Source organism: Hemicordylus capensis, chromosome 4 (assembly GCF_027244095.1).
Source record: "Hemicordylus capensis ecotype Gifberg chromosome 4, rHemCap1.1.pri, whole genome shotgun sequence".
NCBI classification, from domain to species: domain Eukaryota; kingdom Metazoa; phylum Chordata; class Lepidosauria; order Squamata; family Cordylidae; genus Hemicordylus; species Hemicordylus capensis.
This window is the reverse complement of record NC_069660.1, coordinates 2002046-2016234: the sequence shown is the minus strand read 5'-3', so window position 1 is coordinate 2016234 and position 14189 is coordinate 2002046. Positions and strand designations below refer to the sequence as shown.

General features: G+C 46.4%; 1 protein-coding gene across 1 annotated transcript; it reads right to left on the bottom strand.

The window, feature by feature from the left end:
* Window positions 1–1723: 1723 nt before the first annotated feature.
* On the bottom strand, window positions 1724–13708 carry LOC128322236 (kunitz-type serine protease inhibitor vestiginin-3-like). The gene is made up of 4 exons (XM_053243141.1): window positions 13624–13708; window positions 9448–9615; window positions 2881–3048; window positions 1724–1779 (listed from the first exon to the last, which is right to left on the bottom strand). Exons 1-4 carry the CDS (start codon window positions 13706–13708, stop codon window positions 1724–1726), a joined length of 477 nt encoding a protein of 158 aa, XP_053099116.1.
* Window positions 13709–14189: the final 481 nt, after the last annotated feature.

Here is a 14189-nt window from a genome sequence, read left to right as displayed (position 1 = left end):
TTTTTACCAGCTGCAATTGATCTGTTAACTCTGGCAACTTCCAGCGGGTTGGACTACTGCAATGCGCTTTGTGTAGGGCTGCCTTTGTACATAGTGTGGAAATGTCAGTTAGTTCAAAATGCAACACCCAGATTGATCTCTGGGGTATCCCAGAAAGATGACATTGTGTCTGTTCTTTAAAATTTGCAAAGGCTTCCAATACACTTCCGGGCAAGGTACAAAGTGTTGGTTATTTACCTTTAAGGCCCTGAATGGCTGAGGTCCTGGTTACCTGAGAGACCACCTTTCTCTACAAGATCCCCACCACTCATTATAATTATCAGGAGAGGTCTGTCTTCAGGTGCCAGCAGTTCATCTGGTGGCGACCTGGGATAGGACCCTCAGGTGTCACCCCTTGGTTGTGGAACATGCTCCCCATGGATAGGAGAGGAATCTCTTTCTTGGAGACCTCCAGGAAAGCCTTAATGACCCATCTTTTAAGCCTGGTTTTTAATGATATTGAATTTTATTTTTAATTCTAATCCGGTCTATTTATTTATTTATTTATTTATTTATTTAGCGCATTTTAATACTGCCCCAACCCAAGGTCTCAGTGTGGTTCACAACAAACAACAAAAAATCAATTAAATACTAAAAACAGTTTAAAACAATCAATAAATAATCCAAAATTTAAAAAGTTACAAAGTTAAAAAGCTAAAAGGCCTGGGTAAAAAGATAAGTCTTTAGACACTTTTTAAAAGCCGCTGGAGATGGGGAGACTCTTATCCCCATTTTACATTTAAAATAAAATAAAATTGCTTCATTATGTGTTGTTTATTTTAATGTAAACCTCCCTGAGCCACTTCAGGAAAGGTAATATATACATCTAACAAGCAAACAAACAAACAAATACATAAATTAAATAATTTTGCGAGTTATGCATTTTGTTATCCGCTGTGCCAGTTTGCAAACAGAATGTGTATCACTCTGACCTTTGACCTTCTGCAATCTTGTTATATCACCATGGAACCTTCCATTTTAAAAAGCAAGGACATTCAATGAAAGAAAAGACCTTGGGTTACATGGGTTGGTTACTGGTGTGGCAGCTCCAAAACATGACGAAATGTGATGTCCCGTGATGTTTGTACCATGAGGACTCGAGATCTGATGTCCAGTCTGTGCTATTGTACTGGCCCACAACATCCTAACTGGGGGAACACCATTTGGCCAGGTCCTCCATGCTCCTATGCCCTACCAGCGTAGGCTGGCGGCAACAGCAAAAGCTGGGGATTAGTGTTACAGCTATGTGGAAGAAGAACATGGTAAGATGTGTCTCTGAGCAGATGATGTGTGCTGTTACACAGAGCCCCGGGGTTGGGGCAAGCAAGTCATACTTCCTCTATACGAATTAGCATGCTTCTGTAACCCCCCCCGCCCCCATCTCTGTATCCCTTTGTTGGGTGGGGAATGAGTTGCATTATTATTTGGCCCTTGAGGGCCATTCAGGGTTGCCACCATTCTGTTACCTGAGTAAGCGAGACAATTGTGGGGGGGGGGGGGTAGGATGAAGGGCAGGATCCTGAATAGCAATGCTGTATGTGTTATCTCTTGCTCACAAGTATAACACATTTGCAAGGGGGGAGCCCACCAAGCGCCAAGCCACACACAGCTGCCAGATCACTAATAAACATAAACATTGTGTGGTGGGGGTGAGGGTGGGGGGAGCCTACAGGTTTCCAGACCTTTAGTAGGCGGGAGTGGAGAGCAGCAGCAGCAGCAGAAGCAGAAGCAGAACTGTCCCTTCAACAGAGCAAAGAGGACAAGGCACCAGTTCGACAGCAACAGCCGCAGTATGCATGCGGCAGTGGCAGCATTAGTGAGGCACTGGCTGGCAGGCACACACACACACACACACACACACACACACACACACACAGTGCAATGCTCTCTTCCTCTGCCTCTTGTGAGCTGAGCCAGCAAGGGCAGCAGACTGGCTGCCCACACAGGGGAAAGCTTCTGAGAGTGATTCAGTATAACTAAGCAATCATAGGGTTGGGCATGCTGCAAGTATTTCTCCTTGCAGCGTGAGTGATTGCTGGGAAATCTAGGACCAACAAACGGAAGTACTGTTTCACACAACGCTTTAAGAAGGGTTTGGATAACTTCATGGAGGAGAGGTCTATCATCAGGCTGATGAAGCTATCTCTGCAAAACGGCTTATATCCGGAAGAGCCGTTTGACATGTGAAGACTGCATTTTCCCAAAAGGTCATGAGTGGGCTTAGTCTGTGATTGATGACGTCCATATTTCATTGAGGCTACGCTCGGTTTGGGTTTTTTTGTAATCTGAAACTTTTACTCCTGCACGGATGACATTGAGCCTTGCCTAATTTATCCAGCAGCCCCATTTTTGCCTGGTTCAATTATATCTCCTCTGGATGTCTTTGATCATCATTGTATATGTTATTATTCATGTTCCATTTTGAATTATGTTTGGTTTAATTATTAATTTTTTATCAGTGCTTGAAATCAGAGATTACTTTTCTATTGGCCTATTGTATATTTATTCATATCTTTATTGTTTATTTACTATATACAATTTTTATACATGTTCCCCTTAGTCAAGGTTGGGTTTTATCCCCCCTCTGATTTGCTTGGTTGTATTTCTGTGAGTGCCCTTGCTTTTGTTTTGGCTGTCAGTGTAGGCAGTATTACTGAGCGACATGGCCCAATGGCCCAACCCTAATGGTGAATGGGAGCACCCCCATCATTAGGCTGGAACGTGAGTAGGAAAGGCTGATGCCACCATGCAGCTGATCAAGATTTCTGTATCACACAGTAACCTAAGTAATCAAACAAAGTCAAGCCAGTTTCATATTCATAGACATTTCTTGCCTCTTACCTGTTTCTCCACAGACTCTCAAGCATTCCTCCTTGCTGAAAAATAAGTTGTCATTGCCCTGGCAGCCCCCATAGATAAACATCTCACAAGTCTTGGTGGTTGAGTTGTAGTAGTAGGCATCAAAGTCACCCCTACATGGTCCCTGGTCCATAGGCAGCCTGCAAAACTCTGTGGCCACAGGAGGGGGAAAGAGAAGCAGAAGCAAGTAAGTTGGCTGACAAAGAGAAATGCTAAGCAGGTCTGCTTTTCCTTATGGAAGCTGTTCTGAAAGGTCCCCGGGGACGAATAAGAACATAAGAACAGAAGTCAGTAAGAACATAAGAATAAGAACATAAGAACAATAACAATAAGAACAATTATAACAATAATAACATAAGAACAGAATTCAGTAAGAACATAAGAATAAGAACATAAGAACAATAACAATAAGAACAATTATAACTATAAGCACATACGAATAGAAGTGACAAGAGATGATGTTCTAAAATGTCTCGAAAAACTGAAAACGAACACATCACCTGGGCCAGAGGGCATCCATCCAAGAGTCCTCAAAGAACTCAAATGGAAAATTGCCGACATCCTTGCTAATATATATAACTTATCCCTGAAATCAGTCTCTGTACCAGAGGACTGGAGAGTAGTAAATGTAACACCAATTTTCAAAAAGGGATCCAGGGGCGATCTTGGAAATTGCAGGCTGGTTAGCCTAACGTCCGTTCCAGGCAAATTGATGGAAAGCATCCTCAAGGATAAAATTGTAAAGCACCTAGAACAGGCCCTGCTGGTAGTGAGCTAGCATGGCTTCTGCAAAGGTAAAATTTTCCTCACCAACCTTTTGAAGTTCTTTGAGAGTGTCAACAAGTGTGTGGATCAAGGTGATCCAGTTGACATAGTCTACCTGGAATTTCAAAAAGCTTTCGACAAAGGTCCTCATCAAAGACTCCTGAGGAAACTTAGCGGTCGTGGTATAAGGGGACAAGTACATGTGTGGACTGCTAACTGGTTGAAAGACAGGAAACAGAGGGTAGGTATAAATGGAGAGTTTTGACAATGGAGGGAAGTAATAAGTCGGGTCCCCCAGGGATCTGTTCTGGGACTGGTGCTTTTTAATTTTTTTCCTAAATGATCTAGAAGCAGGGGCAGGCAGCGAGGTGACCAAATTTGCAGATGATACCAAACTCTTTTGGGTAGTGAAATCTAAAATGGATTGTGAGGAGCTCCAAAAGGATCTCTCCAAACTGGGGGAGTGGGCGACAATGTGGCAAATGCAGTTCAATTTTGGCAAGTGTAAAGTGATGCACATTGGGACGAAAAACCCCAACTTCAAGTATACACTGATGAGATCCGAGCTGTTGGTGAATGACCAGGAGAGGGATCTTGGGATCTTGGTGGACAGCTTGTTGAAAGTCTTGACTCAATGTGCAGCAGCTGTGAAAAAGGCAAATTCCATGCTAGGGATCATTAGGAAGGGGATTGAAAATAAAACGGGTAATATTATAATGTCTTTATACAAAACTATGGTGGGACCACACTTGGAGTACTGCGTACAATTCTGGTCACCACATCAAAAAAAGGACATTGTAGAAATGGAAAAGGTGCAGAAGAGGGCAACCAAGATGATCAGGGGCCTAGAGCACCTTTCTTATGAGGCAAAACTACAAATCTGGGGCTTTTTAGTTTAAAAAAAGATGACTGCGGGAAGACATGATAGAGGTCTATAAAATCATGCATAGAGAAAGTGGATAGAGAAAAATTCTTTTCCCTCTCCCATAATATTAGAACCAGGGGCAATCCCATAAAATTGATTCCCAGGAAATCTAGGACCAACAAATGGAAGTACTTTTTCACACAACACATAATCCACTTGTGGAATTCTCTGCCACAGAATGTGGTGACAGCCAACAACCTGGATGGCTTTAAGAAGGGTTTGGATAACTTCATGGAGGAGAGGTCTATCAACGGCTACTAGTTGGAGGGCTATAGGCCATCTCCAGCCTCAAATGCAGGATGCCTCTCAATATCAGTTGCAGAGGAGCAACAGCAGGAGAGAGGGCATGCCCTCAACTCCTTCCTGTAGGCTTCTAGCGGCATCTGGTGGGCCACTGTGTGAAACAGGATGCTGGACTAGATGGGCCGTGAACCTGATCCAGCAGCAAGGTTGATCTTATGTTCTTATGTAAGGGAGAGGAGAGCTGGTCTTGTGGTAACAAGCATAAGCTTAGCAGGGTCTGCCCTGGTTGCATATGCATGTGAGACCTGTTTTGTGCAGTAGAGTGGGGAGAGTGGGTTAAGCCCACTCTCCCCACAGTCGATCAGGGAGGGAGCCCTGGGTGGCCAGATCGGCGGCCTACACAACTGCCAGCTCTGTGATGGAGCCAGCAGGGGCTGGGGAGAGCGGGGGCCGATACACCCCCGGAAGCTCCAGCATGCCCTGTCCAAACGCGCAGGGCATACTGGCTAGACTCCCGGAGCCGGGAGGTGGCTTTTTGCCTCCCCTACGGGGATCTCCTTGTGAGTAGCCATGGCATGGAGCCGCGCACGGCTACTCACTATCTTGAAAATTGGATTTGCAGAGCACTCACTTCGCAAACCCGGTTTTAGGGGAGGGGTACTTAGGCGGGTTAAGCGCCTGCAAGCCACCGGCTCACCTGCGGACCTGGTGGCTCCCACAATCAGGCAAAAACGGGCCAGGCTCTGCTAGCCCAATTTTGCCTGATCATGGGAATAGCTCCTTGATGTGTAAGCACTGTAGGTATCCCTCTTAGGAGTTGCTCTGGGAAGAGCAGAAGGTTCCACGATCCCTCTCAGCTATCTCCAAGATAGGGTGCAGAGAAAAAGAAATTCTTTCCTGCAACCTTGGAGAAGCCACTGCCAGTCTGTGTAGACAATACGGAGCTAGATGGACATATGGTCTGACTCAGTAAATGGCAGCTTCCTATGTTCCTATGTTCCTAAGGGTTTATTCAGAAACAACTCCATGATCTCCTTCTCCTTTCCCTCCCTTTGCTTTTCTGACTCCCCCCCACAAAACTCTCTCTCTCTCTCTCTACATGGCCCCCCACTGGGACAAACCTCTCAACAACACACAACAGAAAAGATACTGGATACACTACAATACCTCCTTTCTGTGACTCTGTTCTTCATTCAGCTTCATTTTAACACAGAAACATGAGTTTTCACTCAGGCTGGATTCAGGGCTGTTAACGTAACTTTCAGGGCTGTTAACATAAGAATTCTTATGTTAACAGCCCTGCTGGATGAGGTCCAAGGCCTATCTAATCCAGCATCCTCTTTCCCAATGTGACCCACCAGATGCATCTGGGAAGAGGTGAAGGCATGCCATCTCTCCTGCTGTTGCTCCCCTACAACTGGTTTTGAGAGGCCTCATGCCTCTGAGGCTGGAGGTGGCCCATAGACACCAGACTAGTAGCCACTGATAGACCTGTCCTCCATTAATTTTTCTAAGCCCTTTAAAAACCATCCAAGCCGGTGGCCATCACCACATCCCGTGAGAAAAAATTAAATAGATTGATTATGCACTGTGTAAAAAAGTCCTTCTTTTTGTTGGTCCAACGTTTCCTGGCCGTCAGTCTCATAGGATAATACCAAGCTCTAGTGTTGTGAGAGAAGGAGCACAATTACCCTCTGCCCACTATCTATACTTCGTGTATATTTTTATACACCTCCGTCATGTCTCCCTGTAGTCGCCTCTCTTCCAAACTAAAAGTCTCAAATGCTGTATCCTCATAAGGAATGAGAATCCAGGCCTCAGATCATCTCGGTTGCCCTCTTCTGCATGTTTTCCAAGTCTATGATGACCTTCTTAAGATATGTTGACCAGAACTGTACGCAGTACTCCTGATGTGGCTGCACCATAGATGTGTATAAGGGAATTATAGCATTTTTATTTTCAATCCCCTTCCTGATGATCCCTAGCATGGAATTTCCCTTTTTTCAAGGCTGTCGTGCACTGAGTGGACACTTGGAGAAAGACTGCTGATCCATCCACAGCCCCTCCGAGGGGCAGGAAGGAGGATAAACTAGAGCAAAGGCAGCCCTTTGCAGAAGATGGCAGAGGGAGGCCCTGCTTTAAAGGGATGCAAGGATCTTCCGCTTGCTCTCCCTGGAAAGATTTGGGTTCAAAAACTGGGGCCCTCTTCGGACACAAAAGCAAACTGTGGGTCTGTCTGCCTCCATCCCTTTTCCACTCTCCCAGATCGTCACAATCTGAGGTCTGGGAGCTGGCAAGTGGGGCAGGACTGGCTATGTGGGCTTACTCCAACCTTGAAAGACAGTCCACCCTATTATTATTATTTTATTATTATTTTAACATTTATATCCCACTCTTCCTCCAAGGAGCCCGGAGCGGTGTACTACATATTTGGGTTTCTCCTCACAACAACCCTGTGAAGTAGGTTAGGCGGAGAGAGAAGTGACTGGCTCAGAGTCACCCAGCTAGTATCATGGCTCAATGGGGATTTGAACTCAGGTCTCCCTGGTCTTAGTCCAGCACTCTAACCACTGCACCACCCTGGCTCACTAGACAATGGGCTGATAGCCCATGGGAGGAGCTTTCTCCCTTCCCTCTGCTTTGGGATGAAAGACGAATCTGGGTGTAACAGAAGAGGGTAAGGAACTTTGGTTGGGTGAATGGAACTCATCAGAGGAGCAATTTCTGCAGCTTGCCTTCTGGAGCTTCAGAGTGGTGGCAGGAGGGTGGCAACTCCCAAGGGGGAGCCACTGCCCCTCTGGGTCCAACTCCTGAGTTGCCCCCTCCCACCAACCCCTGATTTCCAGAAGGGAAGCTGTCAAATCAAGAGAGGGCTTTTCAATTGTCTGCTTGGGCTTCTCAGCTGAGAAAGAGAGCAAGCCATGTCAGACCCGGAGGGCCAGACCTGAATCCCACTGCCTATCCTATTAGAGGGGAATGTCTGCATGAGATCCCCTGAGGAGCAGACATGTATCCAGGGTGGGGCAGGCAGGGCACCTGCCCTGTGTGCCACTTGAAAGGGGTGTGTGTGAAAAAATGCCACTGACAGCCCTACTCCCAGGTCACCCCTCCCACCCCCACAAAATTTTAACTTTGGGTACCCCGAGAGCCGCTGTGTCTTGGCTCCAGGTGCCGCACTGCTGCACATTGGCCAGATGCCGGACCTCCTGGCACTCCCCCCCGCTCGCGCCTGCACAGTGCCAGATCTCTGCCCCCGGCGCATCATCATGTACACTGCATGCTCTGCTGAGTGCTCGCTGGCTTTTCTCTCTGCTTCGAGCTGCTGCATGTGTGCCTCATGGAGGATCATCGCCACCTGGCCTGCTGCTGGCCAACATCATCTTTGTTGGAGGGTTGAGGTCTCAAAACATTTGGGGCTGCTTGAGTTGAGCTGGCTTAACTTCTTCTTGGGGCTCTCAGGGGGGTGTCTCGGGTGTGGCGGAGCGGCAGTTGGCAGTGGGTAACCACCTCCCTCACCCAAAGTTGAGGCGGTGGCAGCAGAGAGCCTTCCCTGCTTCTTTCCCACTAGCCTGAGAAGGTCACGGTGTGTGTGTGTGTGTGTGTGTGTGTGTGTGTGTGTGTGTGTGTGTTGTTTGTTCATTGTTAATTTTTTAAAAAAATGTTTTCATTATTTTAATTTACACAGGGGGCGGAGGAGGATGGTTGAGGAAAATGGTTGGGGGGTGTCTTTCGGTGGTTCTGGCCGGGCTGCCCTCCTTGTAGGTGTGTGTCTGTTTGTGTCCCTAGTAGCTCTTGGTAAAGCTCGGCAGCGGCGGGAAACATGGCAGCTTTTCGTGTGGGGGGGGGGAGTCAAAGGCACCGGTGTGTGCGGTGTGTGTGTGGGAGGGGATGGGATTTCTCTGAACATCACACTTGCTCCCTGCTGTGGGCACTTAGCTGTGAAGGCTGGCCTGGGGGGAGGCTTGCCTTGGGCTCAAGAAGATCCGAAGCCTGCCTCAGGCTGCTGCTGGGGATGCGCACGAGCCAGTGAGTCCATGTGAGGGAAGGCAAGGTGGGCTAGCAGAAGTTCTCTCCCAATGATGAATGCCCCCTGCTCTTGCAGAGAGCTTGCCAGGGGCTTAGAATAATTCAGCTAAGTCATCGGCTCTGCACATGAATGCACTGCCAAGTGTTTATGTTTTCATTTAGGTTACCACTCTTGTGGGAGCAGGCATGAACTATTGCTCTCTTTGCTAAGCAGGGTCCAACTTGGTTTCCATTTGAATGGGAGACTATATGTGTGAGCACTCAGTATAGGAAATCTCCCCAGGGAACAGGCTGCTCTGGCTGCTCCCCTTCCCCCGCCCCCTCCAGCTTCTCCAAGATTGAGCTGAGAAAGACTCCTGCCTGCAACCTTGGAGCTGCTGCTGGCCGTCAGTGTAAGCAATACTGAGGGACATGGCCCAATGGCCCAACCCTAATGGTGAATGGGAGCACCCCCATCATTAGGCTGGAACATGAGTAGGAAAGGCTGATGCCACCATGCAGCTGATCAAGATTTCTGTATCACACAGTAACCTAAGTAATCAAACAAAGTCAAGCCAGTTTCATATTCATAGACATTTCTTGCCTCTTACCTGTTTCTCCACAGACTCTCAAGCATTCCTGCTTGGTGAAAAATAAGTTGTCATTGCCCTGGCAGCCCCCATAGAAAAACACCTCGCAAGTCTCGGTGGTTGAGTTGTAGTAGAAGGCATACACCTCATTGTGACATGGTCCACGGTCCTTAGGCAGCATGCAAAACTCTGTGGCCCCAAAGGGGAGAGAGAAGCAGAAGCAAGTGCGATGGCTGACAAAGAGAAATGCTAAGCAGGTCTCCTTTTCCTTAAGAAGATGTTCTGAAAGGACCCCAGGAAGTAATAAGAACATAAGAACAGCCCTGGAGGGACTGGGTGAGGTCCAAGGCCTATCTAATCCAGCATCCTCTTTCCCAAAGTGGCCCACCAGATGCCTCTGAGGAGCCCACACGAAAGGGGTAAAAGGCATCCTCTCTCTCCTGCTGTTACTCCCCTGCAACTGGTTTTGAGAGGCCTCATGCCTCTGAGGCTGGAGGTGGCCCATAGACACAGGTTGACCAGAACTGTACACCATATTTGTGTGGAATTCAGGCCTGTGTCTGATTCCATTTTTTAAAGGAATAAATTAATGCCTGAAATCAGATACACTGACCAGGGCAGGACACCCAGGTCGCGCTCGCTCCACTAAACTGGGCTTAGGGGAGGGCAGTTTTAGCGCGTGACCCACTTTGGGGAGACCGGGCTCGGCTGCGAGCCCAGTGGTTCTCACAGTCATGCAAAATCAGGCTAGGCTCCCTTAGCCCAATTTTGTATGGCCATGAGAATAGCCTCAGTGTCTCTGGAAGAAGCTAGAAGCTGAGCTTGCATTTCCTCCTGCAAAAAGTCTGTGTTAATCCTTGTTAATGATTGCTCTGCTGTGCCCAAATGGGATATTCCTGTCACTTTCTCTGAGAGCTCCACTTTGTAGAATTAGAGGTATTGTTACATCCAATTGCTGTCTTTAGGAATTCTACTCTAGGTAGATGCACACAAAAGAAAATGATTTACACCTATAGCTGTGATTCTTCTTTGCGAACACCTTTTTACACTTTCTGGGACCGGGCGCCAGAAATCTGGGGACAAGAAAAGATGCCCATTTGCAGCTCAGAGATGCAGATTTGCTTTGGGCAAAATAAAACAATTTCCTCCCCCAAACAGCAGCTAAGAGAAGATGGAATTCCAATCTCCCTGGACTGAGCTAATATCCTGAACTAATATCAATAATTAAAAGACAATATCCAGAGGGTAAGAGCAAATTGTCACCTTTTTGGGATCCAGGGAGGATATTTAGAATAGACTCTATGGAGAACAGAGGAAGAAATAACTATAAAGAATGGAGCTCACTGAACGGAGAGCCAGCAAGCTTGGCCTAACCAGCAGATCTGTGCTCAAGAGCCATCCCGGAGTTTGCTGCTAAAGCTGTGGGGCTAAAAGCAGGAACTCTTTCCATGGAGAGGAACTCTCTGTGACTTCGGCAGCACAGTAAGCAGTCAGGACTCCCCAGCCAGGGTGCTCTCACTCTCCGCCTTGCTCTGAGCAAACTACCACCAGCCTGCTTGACTGCCTGAAGCTTGCACCCCAGGCTCCTGTTCTCCAGCACCCACCTTTCTCCTCCATCTGAAGCCTGCATCGTTTCCAAGCTCCAGCAATGAACAAGTCCTTTGAAGCCTTCTTCGTGAACCTGGTGAGATGCCTATTCAATGCACAGTGCAGCCTGCTCTCCTCTTCTAAGCCCTCCCTTCTTTCTTCTTTCTCTGCTTCTCTCTAAATGTTTTATTAACATTTGTTAGATTGTTAGATAGCTGTAATTACTGACTGCACACACACATGTTAGTTAGGCACATTGCACTACACCTTGAATCGGAAACATGTTTTTAATTTGGATGAACTGTTTGAATTTTATCCTGATGAGCAACTTTCTATAATAAAGCCTACTGAACTTTCTGAATATGTCTCCCTCTATCTCTGTTTGTGTGCCCAGATCCTACATGGTCACCATCTCCAAGAACCAATTCACTTTGTGTATGAGGTGACTTTCCCTCTTTCCCTCTGAGCATATACAGAATGCGAAACCAGGTGTAGTTCACAACACCAGACGTGACATGACATTTGCAATCTTTGCACCACGCAGGCAAGTCACTATGCAGTCTTCACACAGGTCACAAACCCATCTCTATATGCCCCTAACAATCAAATCACCTACTACTAGGAGTCCCACACCCTCTGGAGGACTATCCTCTGTGTGAGAAGATATGGGCACATCACCAAGGAAGGGGTCCGTTCTAGAGAATAATTCCCCTCTTCCTCAGACTGATTTCCTCCTTCCCTAAAGCCTTCATTTCCCATGACTGCAGAGGAGCTGTCAACCTGGGAGTGAGATGCTCCCTTCACATCCCTGAGGATCTCACCCACAGAGCTCTTTGCCTCCCTAAGCTTCTCCAGGTCAGCCACCTGGGCTTCAAGGAATCAGACTAGTTCCCTGAGAGCCAGGAGATCTTTTCACCAAGTACACACCCATGACTTCTTCCACTCAGGCAGATAGCCCACCACTTGCCCGAGGGCTTCTCAGAGGCATTTAGTGGGCCATTGTGTGAAACAGGATGCTGGACTAGATATTATGGATGTGCACAGATCAATTGTTGCAATTCAATTTGAGATCAAATCGAATCAGCCAAATTTGATTCAAACTTGAATCTGATCGGATTTTTTATTCAAGTTGGAATAGATTAGATTAATATTCGAATTGATTGAACCCACTTTTAAAGGAAAAGGAGTCACCACATTGGAGTGTTGGGTAAGGCCCCATGGGTGCCACTTACCACCCATACTGGGGATATCTGTTTATTTTTTAGGTTTTCATGATTTTGGTAGTCCTTGTAGAAGGGGAGTTATGGAGCAAAATGTGTGATCAGTATTTTTGAATTGTTTAGACTCTTTGGTGTGTTGACTTTCCCTCCTAATGAAGCCCTATGAAGATTCATTACACACCAAAGAGTTTAAACAAGTCAAAAATTCCTAATAATAATAATAATAATAATAATAATAATAATAATAATAATAAAAACACTGCCTTTTGATTGGGAGGGGGTAATTAATGGTACCTCATTTGCCCACTATCCCCCAAAATGTGCATGCCATTCAATGTTTTCTCTATTTTTTTCCTTCTGTGTGCAGAATGTTTTGTTCTGGGTGGCAGTCACAAGGCTGTGTGTGCTCACATGCATTCATAGTGGGGCCTTCCTGATTCAACCTGATTGAGATCTAAAATCAACTGAGCGGACATCCAAAATCTTGATGCATCCCTTAAATATAAAATGAAAACCCCCCTGGCTTGCAGGTTTGGGGTAGCTGACATAATGCAGTGTCACTGCAAGGAAAGGGGGTACTCAGTTCATTTTTTAAAAAGGAAGTTTTGAGGTGTTTAGATTCTTTGGTGTGCTATGAATCTTCATAGGGATTCTTTAGGAGAGAAAGTCATTACACACCAAAGAGTCTAAACACTTCAAAAAGAGTGACTGCACATTTTGCTCCATACCTATACTTCTACAAGGGCTAGAGCTTAGTTATAAAAAAGAAGCAGTGAGTGCTGGGAATCAGGGGGAAGAAATAAGGGAAATAAAATCTTGAATCAATTTTAATCAACTCCGGAGAGATTTGTTTGGAGGTCAAATGATCAATCAAATCGACCTGACTGAAGATGAATCAATTTGACCTCATATCAGTTTGCACATTCCTACTAGATATCCCTTTGGCCTCATTCAGCAGGGCTGTTGTTATGTTCTTACATTCCTAGGACTCAGTAGAAGGCAGTTCCCTATGAGGGATGCTAATTTTGCCTCTTTGTACAATGCCCGCATCCCCTTTTCATAGGCTTATATGAAGCTGCCAACTAATAGCACTTCAGCACACCATGTCCAAGCATTAAAGTGATGTAGCGTACCATGGGGTAGGGGAGCAGAATCTGGGACCCTGAACAAAAGTACCTCCTGCCCCTCAATGAGCCTCCTCATACTGTGCAAGAATTGCAGGAAGGTTCAATAAGAAGGGAGATTGCTGGGGAAGTTGAGAGGACCTCTGGAGACAGATATTCTGAACTGCAAGATCGTGGGGAAGAGGCTCCCTGTCTAGTGATGACCTAACACACATGGCAAGCAAGAGGGGGTGATCCAGTGGAGTGGGGGGGGGAGAGCCACTGACCTGGAATATTCCGTCCGGACACAGATGGCAGCTCAGCCCAGACGGCAAGGATGAGGATCATGAGGACGAAATCACCAGACTTCATGGCTAGGCAGGTTTGAGACTCCAGCCTATACACAGGGTGCTTTATACTCCATCTCAAGGCACTGATGCAGCATTTCCTAATCATGCAGCCACACCCAGAACATAAACACTTCAAAATACAAGAATAAGCAAAGAGTGGATCAGGTCCAAGTCCCATTCACGCAAGTATCCTGGTTCCCACAGTGCCCCATCAGATGCCTCTGGGAAGGCCACTGGCAAGAGATGAAGGCATGTTCTCTCTCCTCACAAGTGGTATTGAGAGGGATTCTGCCTGAGTCTGGAGCCATCAAGACTAGTAGCCATGGATTGACCCATCCTCCATGAATTTGCCTAAGCCCTTTTAAAAGCCATCCAAGCTGGGGGCCATCACCATGACCCGTCACAGAAAATTCCATTTATTTATTTATTTATTTATTTATTTATTTATTTATTTATTTATTTATTTATTTATTTATTGGATTTATATACAGCCTAGTATAAAA